The sequence below is a fragment of the Globicephala melas genome, chromosome 10, assembly GCF_963455315.2.
Source record: "Globicephala melas chromosome 10, mGloMel1.2, whole genome shotgun sequence".
Classification (NCBI taxonomy): Eukaryota; Metazoa; Chordata; class Mammalia; order Artiodactyla; family Delphinidae; genus Globicephala; species Globicephala melas.
The window spans coordinates 37,240,979-37,256,026 of NC_083323.1; the positions used below are offsets into that span (position 1 = coordinate 37,240,979).

The 15,048-nt window shown below is 33.7% G+C and overlaps 1 protein-coding gene across 18 annotated transcripts in view; it reads left to right on the forward strand.

Moving 5' to 3' along the window:
* The window catches only part of PPFIA2 (PTPRF interacting protein alpha 2), a 475,760-nt gene that overhangs the window by 388,130 nt on the left and 72,582 nt on the right, over window positions 1-15,048 (forward strand). For all 18 annotated transcript variants that reach the window (XR_009565609.1, XM_060306813.1, XM_060306805.1 and 15 more), the window contains 6 exons: window positions 277-412; window positions 2,117-2,337; window positions 4,764-5,001; window positions 9,095-9,124; window positions 11,946-12,076; window positions 13,992-14,146. Coding sequence is in view for 17 of the 18 variants with exons in the window: in XM_060306813.1 (XP_060162796.1) it covers window positions 277-412; window positions 2,117-2,337; window positions 4,764-5,001; window positions 9,095-9,124; window positions 11,946-12,076; window positions 13,992-14,146 (911 nt within the window). In the remaining variant the exon portion in view is untranslated. The remainder of the gene's footprint in view (window positions 1-276; window positions 413-2,116; window positions 2,338-4,763; window positions 5,002-9,094; window positions 9,125-11,945; window positions 12,077-13,991; window positions 14,147-15,048) is intronic.

Here is a 15,048-nt window from a genome sequence, read left to right on the forward strand (position 1 = left end):
GAAAATAATGATTAATAAACAGAAAGGTTTTTTAATATTCCAAAAAGAGAAAATGAACTTGACCTTCAGAATGAAACTGAGACTGGGGTTTCTGACATAAGCCTCCGAAGAGACCTCTGAGAGTTACAACACTTCAACACTTATTTTCTTCCTTGAAGTTTTTTTTTTCTTCCTTTGAGGATTTGTGCTTTACTGCCAATTAAGCAGTGGATAGTGATTTGCTGGTAAAGTTTAAGTTTTGAGATTGAGCATATTTTATGTTTTCCTTGTTTCCAGAACTCATCTAGACACCTCAGCTGAGCTGCGGTATTCTGTTGGATCCCTAGTGGACAGCCAGTCTGATTACAGAACAACTAAAGTAATAAGAAGACCAAGGAGAGGCCGCATGGGTGTGAGGAGAGATGAGCCAAAGGTTAAACTTTTTATTTCAAGTCTTTGATGGTTTAAGTAAATGCACTCTTCCACTTTGGATAGTATTTTAATACTGAGAGAATTCATTGTTATTAATTTCAGGTGTGATATATAACATATTTTTAGAACTATAACTAACGTATAACCCCTACTACGTACCAAAAGTTGAACCAAGTATGTCCCAAGTATTTATCCACATAACATTGTAAATTGAGTACTATTTTATACTAATTTCAGATGTGAAAATATTGAAGCTGAGAAATTTTAAGCGTTCAGACTTACACAGCCATTAAAGTGATAGAGTCAAAACTTGAGCCTATATTCGTGTGATTTCAGATTCCACACTTTTATCTATTATGCCATATTGCCAAACAAATGGGCTTTTAGTTTGCTTGGGCATTTAAGCAATGGCACTCATATTGTTAATTAAAATTACATATTTTAATAATAATTACTGTTTTAATAACACTTTGAGGAAAATGTACACACACTATTGAAAGTGTTTATAGAAAACTGTTCATTATAAGCTGCAGTGCCAGTCTTTCATTCAGTCAATAACTTAAAATCTGTAGGCTGTATATGTTGAGTAAGTATATAGTTGCATTTTATAGAGAAGTAATATATAGTTCCTGTGTGCCCTAAGTATAGTTTGTTTTCCTCAACCTCTTTTATGTGTCCAAAATACTATATAACCTACTTGTCCTTATTTATACAAGGCTTTTGACATCCTTTGATTTTTTAGCTGGCAACTACATGTCATGTATAAGTTAGTCCCTTGTAGTAGGCATTCAATATCTAATGAATGGATAAATAAATAAATGAACAAACGAAGAATAAATAAATCCATCTCAGTTTTATGTGGTAAATAAATTAGTGCTACTTGGTACCAAAACAATTTGTAACACAAGTACTTACTCAGGTCCTCAAATCTGAAGTAACTACTCAGGGCAGTATCTTGTGGTCCCCCCAGAAGTCATTTTACATCATCACAAAAATGAAAAACAATTTTTTTAAAAGCAGAAAATCTAGGACTGCTCTCTTACTTTCAACCATCTCCTACCTTCAGACCACAGCTTGAAAAGCACTGGTCTGTTGGTTACTCAAGACTTTTGTTCACATGGAGGATTTATTATATTCATTTTAAAAACGTAGTCATGTAAATTATTGTAGTATGCCTTGGGTTTAAAAAAATCAGTGAGGCATTTAAGTGACCAGAGCACTGGAGATGAAATTAAACCTCTGCACAATATTTTTATTAATACTTTCTTAGAATGTTGGAGAGAGAATTCTTGTGTAATTTATTGAGTGGTAATATTCGTACCCTCAGCCTAATTAGTATAAGAGAAGAAAATGCTAAAGTACAAGTGAATAGAGATTGTTATATTTGAAAACAAGTTAAAATGTTGCCAACATAGATGCTTTAAAGTAATTGCTGCCTTGAATTGGGGTTGAACTAAAAATCATGCAGAAGTTTATCATTTTTATTCCTATTAAAATATTGATATTTATGCTGAAAATTAGTACCTACCATTATTTAAGTACCAAGGAACTATTTTATTGAAATGATAAATTAAAATATTAATAATCAGTTCTACCTTTGTCAAGTAAGCTATAAAAGCGTGTAAGTTTTTAGTTTTTATTTTCAGAATAATGCTTTGAAAATGAGCAGCATGATAAATACTGTAATTGTTCCTTTACCATCTAGGTGAAATCTCTTGGGGATCATGAATGGAATAGAACTCAACAAATTGGAGTGCTAAGCAGCCACCCTTTTGAAAGTGACACAGAAATGTCTGACATTGATGATGATGATAGAGAAACGATTTTTAGCTCAATGGATCTTCTCTCTCCAAGTGGTCATTCTGATGCCCAGACCCTAGCCATGATGCTTCAGGAACAATTGGATGCTATCAACAAAGAAATCAGGTGAGTTCAATGATTTTTGATGGTCTCAAGTGATTAGAAGACCTTGATTCTAAAAATGTGATCATCAGATCAGAAACATTGGCATCACCAATAAAGCTTATTAGAACTGCAGTATCTCAGACCTCGCTTCACACCTACTGAATAAGAATGTGCATTTTCACAAATTCCCGGAATAAAATTAGGACAGCTTTTGTAAGAAACATATATGAAAAATATACAGATTAATGATGATATTAGAGCAATATAAAAGAATTAGGTAAAGGTGAAATCTTTGATGAGTTTTCCAAATAAACTGAAAATCTGGGTAGCATTGGATTTTTTGTTTGATTAAACTACAATCTATCTCTTACTCAACTAGTTCCTCTAAGTTTTACTCTCCTTTACAATTAATAGAATACCTAGAGTTTAAAACTACAATTTTTTGTATAGCAGAACCATATTGCCTCTCACCAGAAGGTTTTTCTGGAATCATTTACCACCAATCATTTGAAAGTACTAAATTTCTTTTTCTTTTTCTTTTTTGAAGAGGAGGCAGTTTTTCCATTGGAATGTGTTTGAACATTAATAATGTACTGTGTTACTTGATTAAACCTTCCTTTCGGATTCTGATCTTTGGGTGAAGTTAAAATGCACCATGAATTCACTTTCTTATACAGCAGAAATTAACACAACATTGTAAAGCAATTATACTCCAATAAAGATGTTAAAAAAACATGCACCATGAAAATAAACTTCAAAGTAACAGAATTCATATTCTTTGTGTAAGTGAAAAATTAAAATTAAGAGTAAATTTGCCTCAGTATTTGTATTGATTTATTTTTTAGAGAAGTTTAAGATTCACAGCAAAATCAAGGGAAAAGTACAATGGTTTCCCATATACCCCCAGCCCCACACATGCATAGCCTCCCCCATTATCAACATCCTTAACCAGAGTGGTACATTTGTTACAACTGATGAACTTACATTGACACATCATATTATTCAAATACATAGTTTACATTGTGGTTCACTCTTAGTTGTTCGGAAAATGTATAATAATGTGTATCCATCGTTATGATATCATACAGACATAGTATTTTCACTGTCCCCAAAATTCGCTGTGCTCTGCCTATTCATCCCTCTCCCCGACCCAACCCCCGGAAAACACTGATCTTTTTACTGTCTCCATAGTTGCCTTTTCCAGAGTGTCATATATTTGGAATCATACAATATGTAGCCTCTTCAGATTGGTTTATTTCATTTAGTCACATGCATTTATTGTTCCTCCATGTTTTTTCATGGCTTGTTAGCTCGTTGCATTTTAGCACTGAATATTGTTCCACTGTATATATGTACCAATTTATTTATCCATTCACCTACTGAAGGATATCTTCGTTGATTCCAAGTTTGGACAATTATGAATAAAGTTCTAAACATCTGTGTGCAGGGTTTTGTGTGGACATAAGCTTTGAAATCCTTTGGGTAAACATGAAGGAACACAGTTACTGGCTTATACGGTAAAAGTATGTTACGTTTCGTAAGAAACTACCAAACTTTTCCAAAGTAAATACGTAAAAAGAAAACTTTGCAGTGATCATAACCTTGAAGTTAACGGTTATATCATAGGAAATCACAATAAGCCATTTGTAGTTAAGAGGAAAATATCTCAGGAGAGGTGGTTTCTAACTCCATTTTTCAAACAAACTATACTGGTACCCAGTTTTATTATATCAATATGCAAAATGTGTGTAGATTCAACTTAAATAGGATCTTGAAGCAACCCAGCTAAAGTTCTTTATTCTTTGTGTCTTTGTAATAAATAACGTATGTATATTCTTGAAGCTTCTCCCTATTTAAAGAAAGAGTAATAGTGTTTTGTCTTCTCAAAAGCATTTATAGCAACAGTATTTTTTAAAAAAATTTTCACTATCTGTCTCTCATATCTACATTATTAAATTGCTTGGTGCTTATGTAAAGGCAACTTGGCTGAGTCAGGGTTTTATTTGGCCAAATTATAATTATGAATGACCATTTATTGAGAATTCTATCAGTTATACTTTTTCATTGGATAGGAGGTAAGACTCAATGACTTTGTTGAGATTTGGGTTTCTAAAAGTCTCATATATTCGTTCCTGAGTACAAATGTAAGATTAGGATTAGTGGCAGAAATTAACTAGGCACTCAAGGTTTTAAAAGAGTTTTAACAGGTGGTAGTATAGAAATGGGGTCAAAATGAAAGTTGGGAGGAATTATGTATCATTTGAAAAGAAAGATTTTCTAATTTTCAGCCAGGAAATCTCTGGAATTTATTGAAAGTTATATTGCCTAGGGAAAAAAGAAAATATTAGATTTGATATAAAATGTTCACAAAGTATTTATTTATTTAGTGAATTCCGATTAACATTATAACAGCATAAAATGTATCAAAAATAAACTGTATCTTTCAGACTAATTCAGGAAGAGAAAGAATCTACAGAGTTACGTGCTGAAGAAATTGAGAATAGAGTGGCTAGTGTGAGTCTGGAAGGCCTGAATTTAGCAAGGGTCCACCCAGGTACCTCCATCACTGCCTCGGTTACAGCTTCTTCGCTGGCCAGTTCATCTCCCCCCAGTGGACACTCAACACCAAAGCTCACCCCTCGAAGTCCTGCCAGGGAAATGGATCGGATGGGAGTCATGACACTGGTATGATGTGTCCAGAGAACCTTTGCTTCCATTAGAATTACTGATGCATTAGCTGAAATCTATTCTAGTCTAAAGACTTTCTGTGTGTTTTATTTTTTTTCTCAACAAACCTATGTGGTAGATACAAATATTAATCCCACTATGAAGTGAGGAAACCAAGCCTACACAGGTGTAACTTTCCCAAGGTCACATAATAAGTAAATGGAAGAGCAGTAATCTAAATATCACATCAGAAATCTGAATGACTTAAACCATTAAATTCATTTTTACTGATGATACCTTGATGATTGAGACTGGGTGGGTTTTTTGTTTTGTTTTGTTTTGTTTTTGCGGTACACGGGCCTCTCACTGTTGTGGCCTCTCCTGTTGCGGAGCACAGGCTCCAGATGTGCAGGCTCAGCGGCCATGGCTCACGGGCCCAGCCGCTCCGCGGCATGTGGGATCCTCCCGGACCGGGGCACGAACCCGTGTCCCCTGAATCGGCAGGCGGACTCTCAACCACTGCGCCACCAGGGAAGACCTGGGTGGGTTATTTTTAACACAATAAGTTTCAAAAATTATTTATTATAATCACTTCAATACACCAACATAGAATGTTATAATTTTATAATATACATAATATAATTTTAAAAGAAGAGCCATCAACAATAGCAGCAATTTCCCAATTGAGTTTTATAATTCATGTCAACATTTTCACCCTTCTTTATTCTTTAATTCTTTATTTCATGTATCTTCTTTTGGGATTAAAAGTTGGAAACCTAAATTAGGAAGTACCCTTAACATAAGAGAGAAAAAAAATCAAAGTACTCCTTGCTAAAAATAATGTTAGGTGGAATGACTACTGAATGTCATGATGTTTAGTCACTTGATTCTCGTGATAACATTTGAAAATGTTATTATCTTGAGCGAAAGTAACTGAAATGTTGAGAGTATGGGTAAATTGTCCTTGTTCAACACAGCTTGTAAAGAGGGGCTGGATTTTTTTTCAGATTTGCTAACTCAAAAGCATATACTGTTCTTTTTTTTTTTTTTCTGTGATTACCTGGGAATATGTTGAAATGACAACAATAATGAAGATTTAAATATTCTGAACTCTTTATGGAGGTAAAATTCTATGTTTTGTATAATGAATATTAAAACTATGTTATTAAAACAATAAAATTCCAATTAAAAATAAAAGTTTGGGGCTTCCCTGGTGGCGCAGTGGTTGAGAGTCCTCCTGCCAATGCAGGGGACACGGGTTCATGCCCTGGTCTGGGAAGATCCCACATGCCGCGGAGCAGCTAAGCCCGTGAGCCATGGCCACTGAGCTTGTGTGTCCAGAGCCTGTGCTCCGCAACGGGAGAGGCCACAACAGTGAGAGGCCCGCGTACCGCAAAAAAAAAAAAAATTAAAATAAATAAATAAAATAAATAAATAAAGTTTGGGGATAGAGATTAAGTAAAATGCAAATAGGTCAAATAATAGTTTGTATACTGCAAAAATCTAGCACAAATGTAACAAATGGAGGAGAAATTAATAATATGACAGAAGAATATTAAGTGTATATAGTGTTTCTGGTCAGAAGGCTGTGAAACTTCTATAAAAAGTGTCACAATGCCTGCATCTCTCTGTGTATATGGGTGTGTATAATATCTGAACAAAGAAGTTTAACTCAATTTCTAAGTGGTATCTTTAAATAACTATGTTGCAATAATGTGTATTGTGGCAAAAAAAAAACCTGTAAAGATTATTTTCATTAGAATTAATTTATATAAATGCACACATATGTGCATATGTATGTGTGTATGTATATATATGATACTCTCACCCCAAGGGGAAAACTACCTTATAAGTAAATAAGTTTTAAAATTTTATCTTCATAAAATTTCTATTATGTCTGTCAGTTTAGATATCTTTTTCTTTAACTTTGTGACTGAGAATTGATACAGAAAACTGTTTATATGGTGAGGCAATATTTCCCATATCCAAACTCTTTACAAATATGGAACTTGCAAGTAAATCTGTATAAACGAGAAATGATGAAAAAAAATTTTTGAAAGGAAATACTTACCTCCTTAGGCCATTGAGTTTACTATTCTTTGCTTATTTCCGGACTTGATATTAAAGATATTTTCAAGTAGATAGCACAGACAATGGCAAGTCCAAACAAAGGCCAGCTAATCAGAGCTGATCCCAGCTAGATACAGCACAAACTTTTAGCCAATGTACTAAGATAAACTAACCCAATATACTGATCTACATTATGATCTGCTTATTTTAGAAATCTAGGAACCGTCCATCTGATTTTATTAACTAAAAATGATATTGTCTCTGGCTTAGTTTATCCATATGTAATTGATGACCTATTTATTATCAAAGCTACGGTAAGAATATTGGCCCACAGAGCATAATTTAGTTGGCATTCAAATTAAGAAAACTTTGGTTATTTCTGTATTGCTATTATTTCCTTACATTTTTGCAACCTAGTATTTTGCCCTTTTAAATATTTTCATTATATATTAGCATTATAACCCTTGACAGTGTTATTATTTTTATAATAATAAAATAATATATTCATAGCCATTTAGACATAAAGTTTATTTATGTATGAATAGGATGCCACTGCTTTCATGCATTTTCTTGAGCAGTTAGTTATAAATAAATCAGTGGTAAATCAGCATTATTATACTATAATTAGAGTACTTAAAAAATATTTAGAGGGACTTCCCTGGTGGTGCAGTGGTTAAGACTCCACGCTCCCAATGCAGGGGGCCCCGGGTTCGATCCCTGCTCAGGGAACTAGATCCCACATGCATGCCGCAGCTAAGAGTTCACATGCCACAACTAGGGAGCCCGCCTCCCGCAACTAAGGAGACTGCCTGCCACAACTAAGAGACACGGTGCAACCAAATAAATAAATAAATAAATAAGAGACACCTAGTTCAAAAAAAAAACAGATATTTAGAGCATTTCCTGAGGGTAAAAAAAAATATTTTAAATGTTTAATATCTGACTCAGAAAAACAAAAAATAAAACCCAGAAAGTCTTTATCACCTAACAAAACTTTGTCGTCATTTCATTATTGTTATAGTGAAAGACGGGAAGGTTTTCTTTTACCTGTAGAAAATATTGGAGAAAAAATAATTTTGTTGCATATAATTCATGTTTGAATATTCAGAGCAAAATTTGAAATTTTAGGGACAGAGATTGAAAAGACATTGTATTCATTCATATTGTATATGTTTATATGTTTTGCAAACATTATTATTTGTCCTGATAATAAAGCCTATTTGTATTTACTTTTACCTCACCACAAATCCATAGGCATAAATAACATGTTAGCGATATCTAATTTGAATATTGAATGAGGTAAATCAACCCATTTTTCAATAGCAACAAAAATGTAAAGTATAATGGAATAGTTTAGTAAAATGTTTTACTTACATAAGAAAATTTAACAAATATTAAGTGAATAAGTTTTATCTAGGATCATAAATAAATAACTATTTTTTAAAAATTCTCTAAAAGAGCACTGACAAGAAAACAGCAGCCCCAGAAATATGATATACTGAGGCCAGAGCTTTTGGTATTTGGAGATGGAGAGTTTGTTAGGATGCCAGGAAGTTTGAGATCACGTAGGAACAGCATATCCGCCCTGAGAAGGTCCAAAGCCCTGTGTAGATGAGACAAAAGGGAGTGTTTATAAACTACATATATGTGCATTGGATCTTCATTTACACATAGTCTTCTTCACTCCCATCTATATTTTCTCGGGAGGATATAGTCTCATATTTACTTCTGGCTAGCTCACTCCATATGTGCTTCATATTCCCTAAGGTCCGTGTCTCATGTCTCATGTTTTACGTATATACACATGATCCCATCATGAAGACCTGTCCCCTGCAACATGCCACCTAGGAAGTTTCCTCTCTAAAATAGTTCCCTGGAGGAATGCTTTTATAATGGTTAAAAGACATTTATTTTGAAAAGAATGGAATGAAAACAAAAAAAAAGGTAGTTAAATTATAGATACTATTTAACTTGTGACATGGTCAAATGGTAATCATTAATTGGTTCTGTTTTATGTCGCTTTTATTACTGCCAATCACAGCCAAGTGATCTGAGGAAACATCGGAGAAAGGTACTGTACATTTCTTTGATCTGATTACTAACTGAACATTGTTTTTTCTGAGATTTAAAATTATATTTCTTCTAACTGAAGCATTTTATAAAAAATACTAAAAGTATTTAAGTGTTTTTGAATTGTTTAAATATGATCATAAGAGCAAATGTCTCAAAATAAAATTGTTTATGCTTTCTAGGGTAATGATTAGACTGTGGGGACTAAAATATCCCGATTTCCCACAGAATTTTTAGATCTCTCTTGGTAGAATTAGATAGTTTACTGTCGATATGTAGAACAACAATGATGCTTGTTTTAAAATATAGGTTTTACCATTATTCAGATATATAAGACCAACAAATCAAGAAACAATTGCCAATAAGTGATATTGGCATAGCTTCTTGCTTCTACTTCCCAAGAGCAAGGGACCTGCTTCACTATGCCGGGTCAATGGGAAGCACCAGGTCAGCAGTCAGAAAGAGTGAGAGGAAAGCATGGGAAGGACTGTTTATTGTGGTTTTTGTAGGAATGGAAAGGCAGGGTAAGCAGGTTTAAGATTGGCTAGTTTGAACAATTTCAGTGGGCTGTAGGGTCTAGGGGCTCTCTCTAGTTGTCAGATACCTGGCCAGGGATGATTAAGACAGAGGAATAGTGCCTCCTGGAATGTAAGAGCCAGATAGAGAAGAGGATCTGAGGTACTGATGAAGATGATTTGTTTGCATATGGAAGACACACTCCAGGAACATAGTTACCTATCTCTAGGAATTAGCTAGCTCTGGGATGGGCATTCTCAGCATGGTCTCAGATACTAGAGCATCACAAATACAGAAAATATAAAAATAGAATTAATATACTACTTTACTGCTTGGAATGAAGTCAAGAGAATAAATATTGGGTATAGGAAACAAAATGCACTACAGTTCTGATTCACAAAATGACAACTTGTTAGATGACTGAGAACGGCAGAGCTCAGACTCACAGGATATCAGATGGGACAAATTTCAAAGGTTCAACCTACTATCCAGTACATCAGTCTATTTTCAGCATCTTCAAGATGTGGTGGTCAGCGTATGCCCAAATAATTCTGGAACCAGGGAACTTTTTTTCAATTAAGGGAATCCATACTATGCTTACATGGCCTTAGATTGATTGAATTTCTTTTTATTTTCCATTGTCTATCTTCTTTTAGCATCTTCTCCTGGACACTACCAGTTAGTTCTCAGCTGTCAAATTTACCATGCATAATGTTATTACTATTTTTCTTTGACCTCTTCCACCACTTAAAAGGATTATACTGGGAATAAAGGAAGAAATCTGAGCAGATGATGTAAAAGAATTTCAGTGTGTATAAGGAAAAAAAGATCATAAAGGAAGGTCCCATGCAGAAATATAGCCTCAGGGAATTCAGGGAGTAAAGAGATGAGGAGTTATATGCATGATTTAATTTGTACATCAAAAGGACAAATTAAACTAAGTATTATCAGTTCTATTTTATTGATGAGGAAATTTAGTCTTAGAGTAGAGAAGTAATTAGCACATGTCATTCAACAAATAAGAGAAACCAAGATTCAAATCCATCTCTGATTATGAAGCTTTTCTCCTCCACTTTGTTTATATAGTGTGAGCTCTAAGTGTTATTCAGAGAAATGGTTTGTGTATGATGTTTTTAAGAGCTGATATTTTGGTAAAGTTGGCCTAGTTTGGCCCGCCATGTGGAGAGAGGAGGGCATTTTATGAGTGTGTTTCAGGAAAACATCTGAAACAGAAGTAATCAGGCTTCACAGAAACAATTGTGGAAAACAATCATGGTTAGATAATGGAATTGTGAAAACTTAAGTACGTATTAGGAAGAGTTTAGAAATATGCTTTATGAGTTTAGATGAGATGTGAGTTTAGAAAGGGTTTTCCATAGTGTTGACATCATGCTGAAAGCAGTTCCTGAAAACAGTTCTTCTGGTGGCACTGTGCTCGTTGAAATGGAGAGAGGAGATCTTATTAAGATGACTGCCTAAGCTGTTAAAAGTAACCTAGGCTTAAATGACAAGAGCCCAGACAAACAATTTCATTACGTTTCTCCAACACATAACGTCTTTATCATATATAACACACTTATGCATAATAGCTTAATGTAGAAACTAGCAAGACATGGTGTAGACAAAAGATGAGAACACAGCTTAAACATTTTGTTATAGCCATATTGAGAAATTTCTTTGTCAGAACTTCTAGAACCATATATCTTTTAGCTATGCTTTCTACAATCTTTCTCTCTCTCTCTCTCTGTCTCTCTCTGTCTCTCTCTCTGTCTCTCTCTCTCTGTCTGTCTGTCTCTCTCTCTCTATATATATGTTTTAATGCACAATGGTGCTATGAAAAAATACAGCATTGTTTTTAAAAATATCTTTATTGTACAATTAAGTTGATTTTTGAAAACTCTTACAGTTCTATATATCTATCTCTGACAAAATTTATGGTATCCTGAATTGTTCTGGACTCTGAACTAAATTCTTTAAAGAAATCCCTTCCATCCCATCTGCTTATGGTGCTCTGTATGCCTTTGTCAATTTTCCCATGAGAGGTAATGAAATGAAAAAATTTGCAGAAATTCTGTTCTTACCTTTTATTATTCTCACTTTAAAAAGAAAGCTTTTTTCTTATAAACTGCAGCTCTTTTTTTAAACATCTGGGAACACATTTAAATAGCCTAATTTAAAACACTTTATCTGATACAGTTATATTTTGCAGAATTACTCAAATAGCCTTGCTTTATTGATTCTTCGTTTTCATCAGTTTCAGTTGAAATTTAGAAAAAGTTCATCTGATGTATCATTTTTGCTTCTAGATTGCAGTGGTAGAAGAAGATGGTCGGGAGGATAAAGCAACAATTAAATGTGAAACTTCTCCTCCCCCTACCCCTAGAGCCGTCAGGATGACTCACACCCTCCCTTCTTCCTACCACAATGATGCCCGAAGGTATGACTCTCCCAGCACACTGCACATTATATGTTCTCTTTCCAAAAATATTCCTCCTTCTTTCAGTATCAAACAGACTACTTAAAAATTTATATAAAATTTTTGATTTAAGCTATAATTCTGCTCCCTCTCCACAATGTCACTTGTGAAAAACACAAATTTTCATTCTGAAATCAAATTTTCAGTTTTAAATTTAACTGTATATTTATGGTCTTATTACTAGCCAATATTCATGAGAATAGATTTTCTACTTTTAGTGGATATTTCCTATTAAAACAGAGTCAGACTACAGGAAGGACTTATTAGAATAGTTACAGAAAACTAAAGGATTCTAATACAAGACTATAAATCTGGCTTCTAGTATAAGGATAATTAAGGTCTGAAAAGTCCATGCTTGTACCCCAATTACTTTTTTTTTTTTTTCTTGTTGCAAAAGATTTAATCAGCATATAAGAACATATAGAAAAATAGGAAAGCCCATACTCCCACCCCTTCTCAGATGTAGCCACAGGAACCATGTGTCTTCCACCTATGTATAGCATATGTTTGTACATATGTATGTTTTTTTTTTTTTTTTGGTAGGTATCTAATTTGTACCCCAATTACTTTTAACAGACAGGTATGTAAATCACCCTATTGGTGCTGCAAGTGCCAGCTATAACAGCTCCTCCTTAGAGAAGAGAAAAAAAAACACATTTGCCGAAATATTAAAAGAAAAGTTTACATGGGGAAATACCCCATTTGTCATAGCAACTCTTCATACTGTCCTTTCCATCTGCCTAAAAAATTGAAGCAGATCTCTATTAATGCCATAAATAAGTCTAAGCATGCAATTTACATCTTAAATGTATGTTCTTTCACTGTCATCAATTACAGCATCTCTGAACACTTAACTGATATAACCGAATGTAGTGACTTAACGATTAATACTTTAAGAATCTGTCTTCTAAATAGTATGTGTTTTACAATAAACGGTTTTGAAAACAGAGCTTTCTGTGCCAGCCGACTTTTTTTTTCCGTTTTGTTTATTTTTAATTTCTAATGTGAAAAAAGTTATTCCAGATTCAAAATTTATACTTACTTTACTCTCAAAAAAAAAGAGTGAAATATATTGTAACATATGAAAAGCAGTAGCTTTTGGAGTTTAGAGAATATGAACCCAGATTAATTTGGATGAATAAAGTTAAATAACTCATCACAATATTGTCAAATTAACAGCTGTAAAGAAGGATAACAGTATCATTGAACCTATCCTATTAGTACAGTGTCAAATACATTGACCAGGAATGGAACCTAGATCAGCTTGCTTGGAAATAATTTCAGTTTATCATGTACCTAAAAGAATACCTGAGAACTGTAAGAAAAAATATACAGTGATCACTCGGGTATATGATTTGTTACTTCAAAATCTCACAGGTGATTTAAAATTCAATGAATTAGTCTCCAAAACTGAGAGAGAGAAAGATAGCTAGAGGAAAATCCAGTAAAACCATGGGCTAGAATAGAGCATAAACTTTATTAGCTATATTTAAATTTCTTGTCATAGGTCATTATGTTTAAGATCTAAAAATCAAACTCTGCAAGAAGGAAATAGGTAAAGAGTCAAGGGCAATTTATAGAATTTATAAGTTAATAAACCAACCTATGTTCATTGATTAGTTTGATATTGTATGAAAAATAAGGAAAATATATTTGAGAGAAAAAGAAATTTTTCTAGAGAAAACCTGGAGGCTCAGGGCCCTAAGCCTGAGGAAATCACACTTTAATATGCTTAAGAAAAAACATGGGAAAAAAGGAGAAAATAACATTCAGTGTACTTGTTCCTCCTTTCGTACTTTTATCAAGGAATTTAATCTTGTGTACCTTGTGGATGCTACACCAAAGCAAGCAGTTTGTCCTCTTTCGTGTTTTACAGTAGTTTAACTGCCTCCCTCGAGGCTGAAAGCCTTGGGCTTGGCAGTGCCAACAGCAGCCAAGACTCTCTTCACAAAGCCCCCAAGAAGAAAGGAATCAAGTCTTCAATAGGTCGTTTGTTTGGTAAAAAAGAAAAAGCTCGACTTGGGCAGCTCCGTAAGTACACATGTTTGACTTTCCACTGCCACTCATTTTCCTCACTTCTTAGCATCCATCTGTCTTTCGTTCCATTTCTCATATTTTTATTCTTTTCCTGCCTGACAAACTTTCTGTTTTAATCAGCTGTATTTAATCCAATACAGCTGAATCAAGCTTGACAAAAGTTTCAAAGGAAGAATATTGTAAAACTTTCAGTCCTTTTGATTTCTCTGTTAATAACAATACCTAGAATTTATGTAATGTTAACACTGTGATAGACACAAGGACCCTCTGAGGCAAGTGATATTACTGTCATCCTTATTTATTGATGAGTAAACAACGTATTAGTAATTTGCAGAACTGAGATAGTTGTCCTAGGGCCATGTTTCAAAACCAGCTTAAAACCATTGAGTATACTGCATAGATGTGTATAAGAGCTTAGCTGTGAGAATTTAAAAGCTTTTCTGTTGAAAAAATTAAGAAGCCTACAAAAAATCCAAAAGAATTCTTTTTAGGTCAGAATACATTATAAAGGGCATAAAATGTAAAAAAAGACAAGGTTTCTATGTTTTAAACTGTCACAACTTTCCACTAACAAACTCAACAACATGTAGGTGGAGAGACAGAGGGAAGAATCTGGCAATAAAGATTGTGTTAGAATTAATTATTGTTGGTGACTAATTGAATAAAATAGATCAGTACATTTGAAATGACCCTAGGTAAATATATAAATACATAGATACCTTGTTAATAGATGGATGGATAGATAGATAGATGGATAGATGGAGAGTCTGAAACAAAAAGAATATGTGAGATGTATTTTCTAAAATGATGATATATACACTTGATCTTTTTTTTCTTTGGTGTCTTTCTACATATTTACTTTTTTTCTGAAATCTCTTTTCATCATCTTGGTTATT